This window comes from Delphinapterus leucas, chromosome 2 (genome assembly GCF_059928025.1).
Source record: "Delphinapterus leucas isolate spDelLeu-1000000601 "Yukka" chromosome 2, BTC_Dleu_Yukka2, whole genome shotgun sequence".
In the NCBI taxonomy this organism is placed as follows: Eukaryota; Metazoa; Chordata; class Mammalia; order Artiodactyla; family Monodontidae; genus Delphinapterus; species Delphinapterus leucas.
This window is the reverse complement of record NC_143130.1, coordinates 90,504,636-90,517,935: the sequence shown is the minus strand read 5'-3', so window position 1 is coordinate 90,517,935 and position 13,300 is coordinate 90,504,636. Positions and strand designations below refer to the sequence as shown.

General features: G+C 36.5%; 1 protein-coding gene and 1 long non-coding RNA gene across 3 annotated transcripts in view; one reads left to right on the top strand and one right to left on the bottom strand.

Moving 5' to 3' along the window:
* Positions 1–13,300, bottom strand: part of LOC149750203 (uncharacterized) — a 149,913-nt gene that overhangs the window by 28,808 nt on the left and 107,805 nt on the right. The window contains exon 8 of the long non-coding RNA XR_016392107.1: positions 168–13,170. This is a non-coding gene — a long non-coding RNA (uncharacterized LOC149750203). The remainder of the gene's footprint in view (positions 1–167; positions 13,171–13,300) is intronic.
* The window catches only part of SLC12A1 (solute carrier family 12 member 1), a 91,081-nt gene continuing 79,743 nt past the window's right edge, over positions 1,963–13,300 (top strand). For both annotated transcript variants that reach the window (XM_089907266.1, XM_089907267.1), the window contains exons 1-2: positions 1,963–2,525; positions 13,101–13,232. In XM_089907266.1, the coding sequence (XP_089763392.1) occupies positions 2,106–2,525; positions 13,101–13,232 (552 nt within the window). In that variant the 5' untranslated portion in view covers positions 1,963–2,105. The remainder of the gene's footprint in view (positions 2,526–13,100; positions 13,233–13,300) is intronic.

Genomic DNA, 13,300 nt, shown 5'->3' with positions numbered 1-13,300 from the left:
AATGACAGAACCTGCACAGAGGAATTGTTTGTGCTGTCTTAATAATCACCACCTCACAGATTTGAGCCAAACCTTACCCTCAACAAAACTCAAAAACCAGTTTTGATGAAAACGTTTTGCCGGGTGGAGGCAAAAAGGTCATTTAGCAGTGCCGCTGGAAAACTTACCCATAGTTTGATTTCTGCTTGAAAGAGGTTTCCCATTAAGTAGAAATATTTCCAATACATCATTGATCATACTCTCAATCTGCTCACTTCCTGTGCAGAGAAGAATCAAGATAATATCTGCTATAAGCAAGATAAAATAATCTCAAATACCACTGTCTAGTTACAAAGTATAGAAATCTTCTCTGGAGGCCTATATTTTGCTGCATACCCTGAACAATAGGAGGTCACTAGGAATCGTGTGCAATGAGATGGCAAGATTCAATTTATTTAGCCTCAGACTGAAGCGCTGCTCATACTTTCTTGGATGATGGCTGTTGAGCAATCCAACTCCCCTCATGCATTAAAGAAACTTTGTCTTCCTGTCTAGAAGGATTAATGGTTTACTCCTGGTTACTAGCTGATGTAGTACTTAAGGTTCTTCTGCGCTAATGGCTGGGTGGGGCCTACAGCATTAATCCAGGCCAATCATTTCTTGTCATCTTTTTCAAGGAAGATTTTAACCAATAAGAAGAAGCCTAAGGTTTGGGGGTGAAAGCTAAGTGCTGCATATATGCCTGGGTGATGCTGAAGTAGGTTATGCTTCCTGAGAAGGCTCCTGGGTGGTAAGTTAAACATTTCTGGGCAGGGTAAAAATCATACTTAACATTATGTCATAAAGTAGATTCTGAGGAGTGGAGTAAAGGTGAGGATGTCAAGGGTAATGAAGAGAAGTGAGAGGTTCCATAAAAACTAAAGAGGTAATAGTTTCACTTATAATTTCTCCAGGAATGATTATTTGAGAGTTGAAGTTGAGATTTTTTTGTTTTTAATTCAAAGAAATAGCTTTAATAACTGCTGGTGAGAAGCAAGGTTTTCTGGGGTTTTTTGTTAATTTTTTGTATTTACCTATCTTTGTAGAACTTTCTTTGAAAAGCCAAATTTTAAGGTATCAATAAAGAGATATTATTCTGATGAAAGAATGTTCTAAGATGGGCTTATATCGTGGATTGTGAAAATGATTATGTAGTCTATCTCACAGTCAAATAAAAACCTCTTGAAGACTAGAATATTTCTTTAAAGGGAATCAGTAGAACATAATTATTCTACCTAAATATAGCATACAACTTTATTAAGGACTGAGATTTATTTCCTTACCCTGAATACTCCTATTTCTTTTAAAGGTTCCATAATAGCATTTGTTAAACAAACAAATGTATGAACAAATGAAACATTTTGAAGGCTAGTAAAAGACCCAAGAATTCACAGAGACATCTTGACAGGATGTATATTTATAACCTGACAAGAATGTATTTTTTAGAAGTTTTAAAAATATTTTTTAAATGTATTCATTATATAATGTATATTAATATCAATCACAAAATACTTGGCGGTTTCCACATTTAGTACTGTCAATGAACTCTGTTTCAGGCTGAGAATACTCTCATCAGCTCTTACTCTATTCAGTTGGTAGAGTTATATCTTTTCTAAAGTCATATTGAATCCAATCGCACCGAGTACAAGCAAATACTACAAACGCAGGTAACATTTTAATGACTCCATTGGAAATTCTGTTTGCCGAAGCAGGTCCCCAGTTATTTATTATGGGATTTAATTGCCCAGGTAACTGAAGTTCCTGGACAGGTAATTCTTAAGGAAATGAATTTAAAATCGTATGTCTTATGAAAGAAAACTGTTCCCTCATACCTCCAACCCTACTTAAACATATTTATATTATCTGGAACAAGTCTAATTTTCTTTTCCAATGACAGCTTTGAAGAACATTCTGAAGCTCGTATAGGAGACAATATATCAAGAATCTATTTATTGAGTTCTTCTAGAACAAAAGCCAGGAGCTCCCTAATGTAAACACATTAGTGTTTGTTTTGAGGAGGAAATCTATAGACTTTTTTTAAGCAACCATAAAGCAGACAGCTTAGTTCAAAAAATCCGTTTCGGAAGATGTCACTGAACAACTCTTCCAATGTATTTCTGGATTCCGCACCCAGTAATGCCAATCGCTTTCAAGTTAATGTCATAAATGAGAGCCATGAGAGCAGTGTGGCTGTGAATGACAACACCGACCCTCCACATTATGAGGAAACCTCTTTTGGGGATGAAGGCCAGAACAGATTCAGAATCAGCTTCAGACCTGGGAATCAGGACCGCTATGACAACTTCCTCCAAACTGGAGAAACTGCTAAAACAGATGCCAGCTTTCATGCTTATGATTCTCACACAAACACATACTACCTACAAACCTTTGGCCACAACACCATGGATGCTGTTCCCAAGATCGAGTACTATCGCAACACTGGCAGCATTAGTGGGCCCAAGGTCAACCGACCCAGCCTGCTTGAGATTCACGAGCAACTGGCAAAGGTAAGCTTAAAGGTACGGGAAAGTATCCTCCTTACTCCCTCAGGTGGTCTCCTGCTTCTTACGATCACTATAAACATAGAAGTGTCCAGTGAAGAGGTCTATTGCAAACCATCCATCTTACTTACACAGCTGTCCCTAGTTCCCAATAAACAGAAGATATACAAAAGTGCTTCACAAATGTTTACTGACTGAGGACAGAGAACTACAAACTTAATTCTGAAAGTCAGGCAATATGTGGTATCTTGTTTACAATTATAGGCTATTCAATTCACACTTGGTTAAACACGTCAAACGGAATACTAAGCTGGTTTCACCTTAGTCTTAATGCCTCCACAACACTTGTTAAAAAAAAAAAAAGTCACTAGTGTTTGCTGTAGTTAACACTGTTGTACCAGCCTTTAGTGCACGTGGGTATTTTTTTATACTCTTTAAAGAGAGAGAAGAGATTTATAAGATTCAGCATTTTATCCCTTCTTCTTCAAAACCTTGCCTGAGGCTCCTGAAGGCACTTAAGCATATAAAAGTAACTAAATTAAAGTACAGAAGCAGCAGAAGCGGCTAAACTTTTCATTGTTTAAGGAATATAGCCAGGGTTCCCAATCTGCTAGAAGCATGAGGCAGCACTTTTTCTAATCTTGTAGCAAATCATTTATAAGCTTAGTAGATTTCTTCTTCGGTTACTTGCTCTAAAATATGTTGATGCACTTTATTTTCCTGCTCTTCTGGACCGCACTTTGGAATGAATAGCATTCTTTATGGAACATAATTACTTGCTAAGAAGAATAATTAGTTGTCTCATATCTAAATGCAGTCTACTCTTGGCCAGGTTTTAAGGTAAGGAAAAAAAAATGAGTGGAACAATTCCTTTCATATTTATTCATTCATTCAACAATTTTTTAATTAAATGCTTGCCCACTCTGGGAATTCTCAGAATACTCCTCTCATGAAAGATGCTAATAAAGGTGAAAAGCTCCCTTTAGTTTCTGCTCATCCTTCTTTCCACAAGAAAACTTCTCTCCATAACCTGTTCCCCTTGGCTGCTCAGGGTCCCTGACTCTGGGTCCTACCACTGAAGACTAAGCGACTTCCAGAGAGGGAGCCATGCCCTGTTTCTTTACCCCTCTCTTTCTTTACCACCAAGACTTATTTGTGCCGTGTGCTGTATTAGCAGCGCTCTGCCAAATGGCTGCTTTCTTTAGAGACGTAAGATTTAGATTTTATCTGGGATACCTGCTGCTTTAATCAAAAGAAGTTAGCAATGTAGTGATTTCAGACAAAAAGGCCAGCCCCCAGGAAGATTGGGGCAATTTGAAGTTCCTGGAGTTAAAGTGTCACTTTATTTTTCTACATGAGAAAAGGGGAAGGGAGGAGGAAAAGAGGGAAAAGAAGGTTAAGAGAAGAAGGCACAAGGAGTTTCCAAGATATCAAGATATGGGAAGGGCAAAAAGAGAAATTTACATTATGAAGAGACTTCAATTTATTCTGAAGAAGTGAAATGAGCCAAAGTCTTCATAGACCTGAAATTTTATTCCACTGTACCCTACCTCATTAATTTTTAAAGCTGCATCGTTTGTTAAAATTGCAATCAAAATTTAAATATTCTCACTTCCTTCCCCAATTTACAACAAAAGAAAATAAAATTTTAATTCTATTAAAAAGGAAATGGTGTCAACTCACATTGTTGTTAGGACTGATATTCTAGAGAGAGGAAAGTAGCTGATTTATAATTTCTAAAGCCACGGTTTATGTAAATCTTTATATAAGGGGAGAAAAGCTCTGAGGACACTGCTGTTAGAAAACCATCTGAATGACTAGACGGGAGGAATGCAATAGCTGCGTTTGACAGTTTTGATGGCTGTTTGGGATATCATATTATTTTTGAAAAGATAAAATGAGACCAAGGACTTAACATTAACTTACAGTATTTTCTTTTCTCTCAGATATGAAGGAATGGCAAATTAAATACATTAAAGATTAGGTTTAGTCTCAATGCCCTGAATTGAGAACAAGTATAGTTTGAACAAGTATAGTTATTCTGAACAAGTAATTCTGAACAAGTATAGTTATTCTTTCTGTGTAGTTCACCTTGATTAAATCATGCAGAACTATCCACATAACCAAATTGGGAGCAGAATCAGTATATAACCATGGAATCTGCAATGGGCACATTCCCACAGCCAGGACCATTCTAGTGTCGCTGAGCCTGTGAGCACTTATTCCACATGTTCTACTTCTGTACTCTCCTTCAGACATTAACAGTCTGGGCCTTCTTCAATTCATTTCTTCCTTGCTAGTGAATTTGATTCTGCTATTCTCCCTGCTTTCCCCCCATCTCCCAAATAAAAGATGAAGACCTGCAGTATAATGTAGCTATGCTGCCACCTCCTTGTGGCCCTTGACAATTTTATGGTAGTTCCTCAAAACACAACTGGAAATGATCAATAGAACAAACATTGTACAATAATACTCAGACATGTCACTGATTTTGTATACAAAAACATGATAGTGTTTACTTAAATAATGTAAGAGTAGGAAAAAATTGACATAGTATAAGTTAGGAGATATTTTTTTGTATCCCTAATTATAATGCTTTAAAAGCCATGTAGGAATGGTACATTCATACTAAATGGCAGAACAAATTTAGTCAGAAATCAGTTGAATTTTGTGAAAATCCTGGTTATAGCTTCCAAGTTGGAAAAAAAATTATATGATAAGTTTGTCCTAATAGGTAAAATGAAAACTCGGTTTGAAAGACATTATTTTAAGTCTCTACCTTAAATAAAACTCTAGGAGTGATAGATACTGACAGAATTTGTAATCTCAATGATTTGAGATCATAGTGGAGAAATCCTTTTCATTTTCTATGTAGTAAAGAGCTAAATGCCTATACTGGTGGCCATGAATTACAGATTTCTGGAAACTGGTTAAAATCAGAAAAAAATGACTCCATCCCTTACTTGCAGTACTGTACAAGCTACATAACTTTGACTGATCTTGCAGGATGCTTGTGAATATTAGTTTATATGCAGACGAAGTCTAGCACGTTGCCTATAATGGGTAGAAACTCAATAAATGATTATTGATGATGGTCATGGTAATTTTTATACCAGATAATTTTTATTTTAAATTTTATTTATAAAGGAAAATACACACTGAAAAAATATTTAACAAGTACTAAAAAATATATACTGAAATGTCTCTTATCTAAAGTAAACCTTCTCTCAAAGGCAATTATTACTGAGAGCTTCTTATAAATCCTTCCAGAAATTTTCTATGCCTATACAAGCGTATAGGCCTATCTGTCTAACTTTCTGTCTGTATTTTTTTCAAACAAGTATTGGGACATATTTTACAATATTGTCCTGCACTCTGCTGTTTTCATTATACCACAGGCTTTGGAGATCGTTCCACATCAAAACATGCATAAAGATTATTAGACATCTGGCAAAAAAAAATCTAGTATTTCTACTTTGTAAAAATAATTCTTTTAGTATCCAACCTAATTCTTGTGCCCACCTTCTTATACACAATTCGTAACTACAGGGCTAACCAAAAGGGAACTGTTTTTAAGTCTTACTACCACCATTGTTGCTGGCATTTCAGAAAAATACAATTATAAAGGATTGAGGAAAATATAAAGCCTTTCAATTAAAGTCATTGTTCTCATGTCATTGAAATAAACTGTCTATGAAAAGTATAAAATACTATGAAAATTAAGATGTAAATATTATTATTTTTAATAAGCCAATTGCATAAAACTGAATTAAAACAAAAACAAAGGAATGACTTCACATTTGGGTCTTTAGGCCCTTAGCAACTAAAAATAATTTGTAAATAAAAGCATTAAGAGTGACTCGGGGAATTCCCTGGTGGTCCAGTGGTTAGGACTCAGCAGTTTCACTGCCTCCGGTTCAATCCCTGGTTGCGGAACTAATAACCCACAATCTGTGAGGCCAAAAAAAAAAAAAAAAGAGTGACTCGGTATAATAATAACAAAAATTTTATTGAGAAATTTTTATGTGTCAAACATTGTACTCTTGACGAATTCTCACTCAATCCCATGACAAGCCTTCAAGGTAGTACTATTATTATTGCTATTTTAAAGTTGGGGAAGGTTTTATAAAATCCTAAGGATCTTTAAGAAGAGAAAATAAAGACTTAAAGAAGTCAGTAAATTTCCAAGGTCAGGAAGCCAAGGTCACATGGGTAATAAGGTGAACCCATGGCTGCATGACTCCAGAGTCCAAGCTTTTTGTCACTATTTTCCATCCCCAGTCTACTCTCCCACAGCACTTTGCCTCAGCTCATTCGACAGCTATAGAAAATAGTGGAACTCATGCACAAGGAAGAAATCTCAACTCAGTCATGATGGGCTGGGCAGGAGATCCTAATTTCTTCCCTGTTGGAGGCACTGTGGCAAGAGACCATGCTGCTTCTCTCACAGAATTAATTGTAGGTCTCAGTCATTTTCATTGTCATTATCAAAAGCATTTACTAGCCACTTATTTACAAGAGCTACTCTATAAAATGAGTTAAAGAGGTTTCATCTCTACTCTCTAGAATTTTATTTTATAAGTCAAAAGCCATAGTTATGGATAGAAGTAAAGGACATATAATCAAGTTAACAAACATTAAACCACATAAATCAATGTATAAGTGCTTATCTTCTGTAAAAGAACAAACAAAAATCTACAAATGCTTTCTCTAGAAAATAATCTTTTCTAAAGCGATTCAAAGTTCAAATTTGGAACTTTTGCATTAAAATTGGGGATATCCAAATTTATAAATAATCACTAATTTAATGACAGCCAGATAAAATAGGCAATAAATGCTCTGAAGGCCAGTGAAGACCAGAAGGCACCCTTAAAATATTTGTTAGAATGAAACTCTGCAACTAAAGATTCATTTTAATACTTGTTAGAGTTTCTTAGTACCCAAGACCAGTTTCCCTGGGAGCTTGCACTATTAAACTAATCTTTGGAAACAAAACAAAAAACAAAAAATGATTAATTTCACATTATAACTAGTTCAGTGGTAGGTGGTGAATAGAATGGGAGTTCCCTTAAAGGTACACTTGGAAAATGTTAAGAATATTTTAATTCTACTTTCTCATGCTGTTTTATTATACATAGCTACCTTTTGGCTTAAGTTTTCAAAAATACAAGTCAATTTGTGTGTGAGCTATGTGTTTTCAGATATAATAAAAATACTGTGATTATAAAGTGTGACCACTGGTGGCATGGTGTATAGTAACTTTAAAAACAAGAAAAAAAATCCCTCTCATTTTCATAATTTAAAATACTCCCCTTTACCACAAAGGGATAGCAATGTATAAACACAATAATATTGATCAATAAGATATAGAAATATGATTAGAATTACATATTTTTCATTCTGAAATGAACCTTAGGAATTATCTGGTCCTTACTGGGATTGGTTTTAAAATTATTCAGTGGCAGGGGTGTGAGAAGTTTAAGTGGAATAATATTGGCAATATGTCAATAATTGTTGAAGCTGAATGATGGATACATGAGATAATATTATTCTCCCTACTATTGCATATGTTTAAATACTTCAATAGTAAAAGAAACTTTAAAACAATGGGGAGGGAATCACCTAGGCCTAAATATTTATGGAACTATTCCTCTTTGATGGTCTAAGATTTCCACCATCCTGAGATTAAAGGCTGAAAAGTTGAAAACATATATCATAGCAAATATTATCTCTTTAGAACTTAAAGAAAAAGATATGTATATTTTTCTTCTTTGATAATAGCTAGAAATGCATTTGTTATTTTTCTGGGGTCTGAAAAATCACATATTTTATACTAAATAAAATAATTTAATCTTTCATCTTCTAGAAAAATCCATTAGGAATTTACTTAAACTGCACGTGATTGAATCTTTACTAGTTTAACAATACTGGAGGGGGGAAAGTCCTTTGTCAAACTTTTCTTTCTTTCTAACATACTTTATTTTACTTTCTCTGAATACTTAATGCACAGGTAAAACTCTTGGTAAATAAATAATCAGTCCCTACAGCTATGCAATTTAAAATGCATTTATGAAAGGTTGTGGGTCATCATATATGGTAATGGAGTGTGAACAAACAAATTAATTCAAAGTATGAAGGAAAGAACTGGTTTCAGGTAGCAGTCATAAAACTTTTAGTCTTTATGACTTTGGTCCCAAGAACATGCACCAGCCAGGAGTCTGCCAGCCACCAGTTACAGCTCACAGCCATGAAGTCCCCACAAACCCTCGACCTGAAGTCTCTCTCCGTACTTCGATGATAAGCTAACTTTATAATTGCTGTTTGGGTTTACAAAGGAGACATTTATTAAAGAGTGAAACCAAGTTTTGCTTCGACATGTTAGAAGAGGGAGATGGCAAGCATAGAGAAATGATTTTGCCTTAGAGTAAACTACTTCAAAGTAAGATTTTCAGAAAACCCACTGGATTTATCCTCACTGGCAGTATCCAGGAAAGGTGAAGTAACTTGCTGGAGGACAAGCACTGAATTAATCGCATTGCCAAAACTAGATTCCAAGTCTCCTAGTCTATATGGTGCAGGGATTTTTCAGCTCCCACATGAGAGCAAGGAATGGGAATGGATTCTGTACTTATAAATTTACCATCAGACCTTTATTGTCAACGGAAGAAATATACATTCGAGGGATTATTCCCCTCTGTGTTATAAATATATTTAAAACTTTGAAACTCTAGCAGGTTGAACATACTTACCTACGAGAGAGTTGAAGATCCTACAGTGACTCTGTTTTTTAATAATTTAGAAAATTATTGCCTTACTAATTTCTATATATAATGATTTCCTTGACACGCCCTCATAGAATATTATTTTTGCTTCACATTGTGATGTCCCAGTGATAAACTGAAGAACTGTTAAACTGTAACCAGAAGGGTATCCATCAGATAGAAATGTTCACTTAAGGAGAAATTTAAAATATCCCATTTATTCTTTAGCCTACATTGTAAGATATTGTTTTGTTTGTTTGTTTGTTTGTTTTTACAATCATTGGTATTCTCATCAATCCAGATCTAAGGGTCAAAGTTACCATCAGAATTCGTAAGAGAGCAGAGCAGTTTCCTGAACCAAACCCTCAAGTTCAGGTTTAATCAGGAAACATGGGTTTTATTGCCAAGATTGCCTTTAAAAAGTGAGTGACTAAAGTTCTGTCTCATGGACTCCCCAATTAACCCAGAAAGAGGAAATTGCCTTCTCCTTGACTGAGTAACCGCTGATGGTCTGGCCATGGGATCTTTTTTTTTTTTTTTTTTAATTTATCTAATTTATTTATTTTTGGCTGTGTTGGGTCTTCGTTGCTGCACGCGGGCTTTCTGTAGTTGCGGCGAGCGGGGCCTACTCTTGGTTGTGGTGCGTGGGATTCTCATTGCAGTGGCTTCTCTTGTTACAGAGCACGGGCTCTAGACACGCAGGTTTCAGTAGTTGTGGTGCATGGGCTTAGCTGCTCCGCGACATGTGGGATCTTCCCGGACCAGGGCTCGAACCCGTGTCCTCTGGACTGGCAGGCGGATTCTTAACCACTACGCCACCAGGGAAGCCCTGGCCATGGGATCTTGATTAACTAGAATATTGACAATTTAAAAAGTTTTTCTGAAATCAAATCAAATAAATGAATCTCCTGACCAAGTAATCTCTTTAACATTCATGAGTATTTTAACACATTCCTCAATTCCTTGCTCCCATTGATTTTTCCAGTTATGCAAAATAAAAGTTACATTTGAACTACTCAGCTGCCTTATGAATACAGAATCCTTTCAGAGAAAAATATAATTTTTAATTGACTGGAGAACAACCTCAAATATTTCATCCATCTGTTATCGACTGTATTGTATAGACACGTGAGGATCCAATATGATAACTCTAGCCACGTGTGGCTATTGAGCGCTTGAAATATGGTCAGTACAAATTGAGATGTACTATCAGTGTAAAACACACACTGGATTCCAAAGACATACTATGGAAAAAAAGAATGTACAATATCTCATCGATATTTTTATAATGACCATATGCTGACATAATATTTTACACAGATCTATTAAGTAAAGTATATTATTAAAATAGTCTGTAATTCCGGTCCCTCCTACAAGGTGGGGTGCCCCTACTGCTAATGAATATTTATATTACAAATATGGGAAGTACGATAGTCTGCAAAAATGAAATGTATTTTTTAATGTAAGGATCCATACCTGACCCCAAGTTATTTCACTAATTTCTTTTCACTGTTTTTGAAGTACCTACTGAAAAATTTTGAATTACATGCGTGACTTGCATTTGTGGCTGCTATAAATCACCAGTTTCTGCCCAGTTCAGCCTCAGTTTCTATGGACTTTGTTTATCCATGTCTTACATTGGTGTGACTATATGATGTCAGCTTTCAACTATCTGTGTAAATAGGGACTGAGGATGCTTGATTAAGATATTTCTCAGGTAATTCAAAACTAAATTTTAACCTTTAATTTCAGTTTCCCATGCCATTCAAATTTTTCCTAATGCTGTCAGAAACTAGTAAGATGATCTGACTTGGGATTCATTCACTTTCTGTCTCTTATTTAATGTGGCCTGCACAGAGGAAACAGTGAGAAATGGAATACCCGAGAGGGAAGGAAGAAAAAGAAATAGGAGGCAAGAATGGATAAAAAGAAGCTAGGTCATCTGCTTTTAGGTGGTAGAGATCGGGTGGCCTTCAATTCAATACTGTTTATCGATGGCCTGATGAATGGCAGGCCCTTGGTTGGTATTGAGAAGTAACCCATACCACCACCTTCCTCCAATTCAGTTCACATACAATAATTCTCATCACATTATATTACATTGGTTACCCAAGTGTCACACTAGTATCGTGAAAAAAGTCTTATGGGAGAACAAAACTGGGAGAAATCCTTGCTTAGAGGACTTGCTGGAAGAAGGAGACAAGGAATCAAAATCACCTTGGAGTAAACAGCCCAGATTAGGGTCATCTTACAGTGGCAGACGAGTGGTACATCAAAGCCCAAAGAAGCAAGAACTCTTGATCATGGCAAGAGCAAGAACTTCAGTCGTCCCCGAATAAAGTCCTTATAATAAACACTGAATATTTACATCATACCAGTCCCATTTTAGAGGGAAAATACGCCTGTGTCTAAGGCCTCTTAGCTAGTAATGTCAGAACACGTCATCCTAGGCTTACACCAGTTTAGACCACTTAAACAAGATAAAGTTGTGCTTTAATAATGATAATCAACTGCTGAATCTAAAAAAATTTCCTAATAATTTCAAAATCCTTTTACTGGAGAAGGTTGCTTTCGGGGAGCGTAACAGAGTGTAGTCTAACCATTAAAGAGTCAGGTAAGTGCTAGATAGGCTAAAGTAAGTCGACGGCATCTGAAATTATTCAGTCAAACCTAAAAGAAAAGCTAGAGAGTTGTTTGTTCTTAACTTGACAGAAACATAGCTATTTCCTTCCCCATTAAATTCAGAGACTATCCTACTGACAAGGAAGATCGTTTTCAAAATAAGGCCACAGGAAAAAAAAAAAAAACCTCAGTAAAGGTTTCGACATTTTCTATAGTACTTACTTCTTATTTCTACTCAGCTTACCTTTCTAGTCGTCAGTATGAAGGCTTCTTACCTTCCGTACAATACTATTGCACATCCAACAATTCTCAGGCAACGTATATCAAATCTGAAAGAAAATTCCCCTACAGGAGTATCATTCTTGTAGCCACACAGAGCCTTTACAACTTTAGAGTATTTTAAGAATACTCTAAACTTTTTTTTTTTAAAGAAAACTTCTGTGTGTTACTTCTATTGAATCTTCTTAAAGATACTCTGACGTGAGTGGAGAAGTTTGGTTATCATTTTTTTCTAGATGGATAAAATGAAGCCCAGGGAGGTGAATGGAAAGAAGGCCAAACACTGCATTAGTGAGGAAGGTTAACTTTCTGGCCCTCGTACCTTGCCTTCTAGAAGACCCTCATTCACTCTTTTTTTTTTATTTTTATTTTTCGGTACGCGGGCCTCTCACTGCTGTGGCCTCTCCTGTTGCGGAGCACAGGCTCCGGGCGCGCAGGCTCAGCGGCCATGGTTCACGAGCCCAGCCGCTCCGCGGCACGTGGGATCTTCCCGGACCGGGGCACGAACCCGTGTCCCCTGCATCGGCAGGCGGATTCTCAACCACTGTGCCCCCAGGGAAGCCCCCTCATTCACTCTTGATAAGCTTTCCTCCCCACCTTGCATTCCCCCTTCTCTCTTTTGATCTTTTTGTATTCTAAATTTATCCAAATTCCATCGTTTTCCCCTAAGATAATATTCTTACCAGTAGAAGAACTGCCCCGTTTCCTTTACCACCCTTGCAGTCTCAGTGGTGCCTAAAATCACCCACAAAATGAACGCATAAACTCCCAGGGCAAAAAATAATCGTCTTATTAAAATGACTGGAATACGTTTGTTTTTTTTCTCAAGTTTCATGTCAATTGTTTTTATTTGCCTCTGGAAGTTTTATGGAACCATGTGTTGACCAAATACCATGTTTTGCTCTCTGTAAAAATGCAGAACGTATCAGTGGCCCCGGGTTCAGCTGACGTGGTTGCCAACGGGGATGGGATGCCTGGCGATGAACAAGCTGAAAACAAGGAAGAAGACCAAGCCGGTGTCGTCAAGTTTGGATGGGTGAAAGGTGTGCTGGTGAGAAAGCTTCTGTGTTTACAAATGAAAACTATCTGTTCAATGTCCTAGTGGACTAAGTGTTAATA